The sequence below is a fragment of the Podarcis filfolensis genome (assembly GCF_964270895.1).
Source record: "Podarcis filfolensis genome assembly, chromosome: 15".
Classification (NCBI taxonomy): Eukaryota; Metazoa; Chordata; class Lepidosauria; order Squamata; family Lacertidae; genus Podarcis; species Podarcis filfolensis.
In genome coordinates, this window is record NC_139618.1 from 35,277,577 (window position 1) to 35,282,630 (window position 5,054).

The 5,054-nt window shown below is 58.0% G+C and overlaps 1 protein-coding gene across 1 annotated transcript; it reads right to left on the reverse strand.

The window, feature by feature from the left end:
- Positions 1-597: 597 nt before the first annotated feature.
- Positions 598-4,799, reverse strand: ZNF703 (zinc finger protein 703). Its single transcript, XM_083588708.1, has 2 exons — positions 3,321-4,799; positions 598-2,347 (listed from the first exon to the last, which is right to left on the reverse strand). The coding sequence occupies exons 1-2, from the start codon at positions 3,609-3,611 to the stop codon at positions 881-883; spliced, it is 1,758 nt and encodes a 585-aa protein (XP_083444834.1). The 5' UTR covers positions 3,612-4,799; the 3' UTR covers positions 598-880.
- Positions 4,800-5,054: the final 255 nt, after the last annotated feature.

A 5,054-nucleotide genomic window follows, 5' to 3' on the forward strand; every position in this document is an offset into this window, starting at 1 on the left:
CTTTAAAAAAAAACAAAACACCAAAATAAACAAAAGAAGAGCCACCTCAAAAAAATTGTGGTAGGTGTCCCTGTGATGGATCAACTTGCTCAGCACTCTTTCTGGGCTTCAAGTATCATCAGCAACATCCAAGCACCAGGATAACTGGCACATCAGCCCTTGCCTCCATACAGGGCACCCAACAACTCTCAAAGCTCAGCGCACCTGACTTTGTGGAGAAGAGAGAGGGCACCCGACTTAAGATGGAGTAGTCCTCAGAACCAAAGCCGGCAGCAGAGGCTGGGGTCCTTCCTTGCTTACAACCCATCAGCAAAGTGCATCTCACCACCGCATGGCAAGTGATGCTCTTGCCATCCTGCAGCTAGAACAAAGCCACAGAACATCTCCCAGCTGACCTCCCGCCGCCCCTTTCCTTAGAACACAATACACAAAAGGACAAAAAAAATATAATTACATTTCTGATAACTGTACAAAAGGGGGAAAAACTATTTCCTTTAAAAAAAGAAAAGAGGGGGGGGGGAAACAAAGGAGGGAGGGATGCATTTTGTTGAGAATCATGCAAATGGTTTATGGGGGATCAAGAGATTTTTTTTTTAAAAAGAAAATTATAGGGGGTTGAAAGAAAGATAAAAGAAAACACAATTAAGAGCCCCCACACAAGCAAAGAGAGAGAGAGAGAGAGAGAAAGATTTAGGTTGGGTATTGTTATAATCAATATTATTTTTTTGGGAGGGGACACACAGACTTTTTGCATACCATTGATTCATTGGTGTATTAATGCACTTATAATTCCCAGCTTTAAGCTAACATACAGTAAATAAATACATAGTCCCAGGACGAGGGCAGGAAAAGAAGAGGGAGAGGCGGCAGACAACTGTAGTTACTGATATCCAAGTGCAGAGGCTGAGGTTAGTCTTTGGCCATAAAGGGCATATGGAGAGTAGTAAGGTCCGGCTGCGGGCAAAGAGGGCACAGGCAACGCCCCGGCCGTGGGCAAGTGGCTCTTGCCGTAGGGGTGGTACCGGTTTAGTCCCAAAGTGTGCGGGCTTCTCAAAGACAGCGATCCTGGCAAGGAGCTGGGGCTCCCGGGGCCGGTGGGGGGGAGATGCAGGTGGCAAGATGCCGCGGACCCCAGCCCAGAGGTAGGGTAGCCAGCCAGGAGTTTTTCTGCCCCTGGCAGTGTTGTGTGGGTCCGTAAGTGGGCCAGCAGTTCCTCCGAGGTGGCAAACCTCTTGTCGCAGGGTCCGCTGGCAGACACCCAGTTGCATATGTGGGGAAGGGCGTCATTCTGGAGCATGAAGCCGTACGTGTAGAGCGGGTGGCCCGGCAGGCTGGGTGTGGCGCTGGAGAGGGTGGTGTGCAGAGGGTGCGTGGGGTACACCAAGGGATATCCGCTTTTCAGGCTGCCCGGGTCGTGCACGCAGCTGGAGCAGTTGCTAGTGCCCAAATGTGAGGCGCTGTGGTAGCTCAGGCAATAGGGGTCGCGGCATAATCCTTGCATGAAGGAAGGGGGAGAGGCCCCCGTAAGAGGGCTGGAGCTGGGGGGCTTGCCCGGTAACCCCAAGGCGCCAGGCAACTGGCTGCTCACCAGGCTGGGCTTGGTAGGGTCCAAGCTGGGCACAAACTGGGACGGGTAGCCAGCATAGGCCCCGACGATGGAGCCGTGGTAGCCGATGCTGGAGGGCGGCAAAGGAAACACCGAGTGTCCCGGCTTGTATGGGGACACCGGAGCCACGTGGCCCGCGCTCAGGGCCGGAGGCTCCGACTTGCGCCCGGAAGCGGCCTCGGTATGAGCTCCGGGCTCCGCGCTGCCGGCGCCGCTGCCCGCGCGGCTACTGCCACCACCGGCTCCTTGCGCGCCGTCGGGGCTGGCCTTGGCAGACATATCCATCTCCTTCTTGTCGTCGGCGCCTTTGCAATCCGCGTGCTGCTGCGGAGAGCTGCCCCTCGAGCCGCCCGGGGAGGAGGAGGTGGAAGAGGACGAGGCGGTGGCGGCGGCTGCTCCGTGCGGAGGGAAAGGAGGGCAGGCGGCGCTGGGCACGCGGAAGCCCGTCTTCTCCACGCCCGGCCCGGCCTGGTTCGGCTGCCCGCCGCCGCCTCCGCCGCCCTCCTTACGCAGATCGCCGCCTCCGCCGCCTTTGGAATAAGGCTTGAAGCTGGACTTGTCCTCGGTCGGCGCCTCGCCAAGCTGCTTGAGGGCGCCTCCGCGGCTCCCGGACTCCTTGTCCGGCCCGGAGAGCCCGGCCGAAGCGCCGGAGTTGAGTTTGGAGGCGGGCGGAGGGTCCGGCTTGCCGATCTGCGAGCAGGTTTGCGCCAGCAGCGCCAGAGGGCTCTTCTTGGCGTCCAGCTGGGGAAGGCAAGGCAAGGAGGGAGACAGAGAGGCTGGTTAGACCACGCAGAGCCGGACGCGTCGGGAGGAACTGCGCCCCCACCCCCAATACAACACCCACCCAAAGGACGCAACAACTCGGAAAGGCCCCCGGGGCGCACCGCGGAGACCCCGCAGACGGTGCCCCCTTCCCGGCCCTAGTTGCAAAAACACTCCTGCCCCGACTCCCCTACTATTTTAGGCTACCCCCCTTCTTTTTAGGAGCGCCACCCTTACGGAAATTCCCTCCGGCGGAACCGGACGGAAGTTTCCCCTCCTGCAAACCCCACAGACGAGCAGATCCGGCCCGGGTTGGTTCACTCTCCGCACGGGCGCTCGGCTCATGGAGGGTCCGAACCCGGGTGAAAGATTCTCCCAGGAACCGAGAGACAAGCAGCCTCGGCGATTCACACCCGCTGCCTATCCCCCCCACCCCCCCAACCCCGCTCCTTCCCACCCCGATGGATCCCGCGATCACCCGCCTTTGATCCACAAAGGCTCCGGGCGCGCGCAACGAACGTTGCCAAAGCCCACGAACCTTGCCTCGCAAAGTTCGGCCCGGGAGATCGAGGAACGAGCAAGCGATTCCTCCGCCGTCGGAATTTGTGTTAAAATCACAGAACTCAAATAACTCTCTTTGCTTGGGACTCTATTTAAAAGGAAAGTCCGGGCGAGGATTTTCTCCCGTCCGGCTCCACAAATTCAGAGAGAGAGAGAACAGACGGACTTCTAGTCCAAGCCAGGGCGAGAGATGAGGGTGGGGCTCCCCAAGGGGCCGCGGACCGACGCGAGGGAAGCGGGGCGCAACTCTGGAGGGACGCAGGTGAGAAGCGCCCGGAGGTGGCGGCGGCGGCGGTGCCGGGGGACCCTCCCGTCGCCCAATTCGCCGTCGGGGGAGCGGCGTGTGCGGAGAGGGAGAAGCGAAAGCAGGAAAGAGCTGGCTGGCACTGACCTCGATGGGGCTGACGGGCGTGGAGGAGAGGGGCTGCAGGTATTCCGGGTGCAAGAGGTGTCCGCTGTGGGCGCTCAGCATCTTCAGCACCCTGATGGGAAGCCGGTTCGCCTGGCGCAGGGGGTCCTCCGGGGACAGGTGCGAGAGCGCCGGGCACGCGGCTCCCGGAGCCTGGGCTGGAGAGGACGAGAAGGTGGCGGCGGCGGCTGCTACGGCGGCGGCCGCGCTCTTCCCTCCGCTGCTGGTGGGCGATGTCCTTGCGTTAGATCCAGCGGGCGAGCCAGCGCTCATTTGGGGAGCGGGCCGGGCGGGGGTGGGGTCGGGCCGGGCTGGGGAGGGGGAGGGAGAGGCAGGAGAGGCGAGCTCCGCAGCGCCCAAGCCCGGGCGCCTGGCAGGAGCGGCGGCAAAGACGAGCGCACCGGCCCCAGCGAGACTTTAATGAAAGAATAATAATAATAAAAATAATAAAAACCTCTTTTGGAAAAAAAAAAGCCCTTCCCGTTCCCGGAGCCGCACGTCAAATAGCTCCGATCTTGCAGCACACTTCAAAGGCACCGGCCCTGCCCACCAATCGGGGACGTGCCAAGGAGCTCTGGGAGGGGCGATCGGCCGGTGGGGGGAGCTTAGCCTAGTGGGAAGATGTGGGGCTTAAAGGGATCTCGCGCGCTCTCGCGTTTTGGCACCTCGCGGATTGCCGAGGAGCTGCGTTTGCGAAAGGGCGCTGCGCCCTCGCCCTCGCCGGATTGCACCCAGGGGCGAGGCTGGCTCCCCCCCCCCTTTCAAAAAAAAAGGGGGGGGGAGAAAGGCAGTGGGGAAAAGGGTGTGTGTCTATGGAAAACATTGCACTCACCTTTCTTCACTTAACTGAGCAGCAAAGACTTTTAAGCTTTACCTTCTTTCTTTTTTAAAGGAGGCGGGAATTCAGGAAGAACAAAAAACATGTAATAGTCTTTCGTCACTGGAGAAGCGGGTGCGGGGAAGGCACTTACAGTACATTACTTTAATGAGCTGCCTGCGCTCTGTGCACTGAAAGTACATGGCTTTCCCCGAAGTATCCCGGGAACTGTAGTTTTGTGCAGGGTGCTGGGAATTGTAATTCTGCTAGGGGTAAACTGCAGTTCCCAGGACACTTTTGGGGGAAGTCGTGTGCTTGAAGTATGGTGTGTATGCAGCCTTGCAAGCCTTTTCCAGCACATCCTTTCTATGGGTTGTTTCCAACTAAGCTCAGAGTAGACCCATTGAGGTTAATGAACCTCAGTTAGTCAGGTCCATTAACTTCAAGGGGTCCACTCTGAGTAGCGCTAGCATTGGAGGCAACCGGATGTTGTGTTTATTGAGTTGCTCTCTGTTTGTTTTGCTGGTACTGTAGTTGTTTTGGGCTTTCTTCCAGGAGGAAAAGCAGGAGATAAGCACCGCATGAAAAAAAGAAAAGAAAAAAATGAAAGGTCACGGGTCTAAAATATGCTCTTCTGAAGCCAGTCTGTTGGTAAAATAGCTAAGAATGTGGAATGGTGAGCTTCAAAATTAAGAACATAAAAAGACTGAGCCCTGAAGGATCAGACCAGCATCCTCTTCTCTTGGGAAACCCTCAAGCAAGGCCTGCCTGCAACAGCAGCCTTCCGGCCACTTGTGCTCAGGCCCATCCCATAATATGGATTCACTAGAGGGCCTTTAGGGGATGCGGGTGGCACAAAGCCTAGGACTTGCCGATCAGAAGGTTGGTGGTTCGAATCC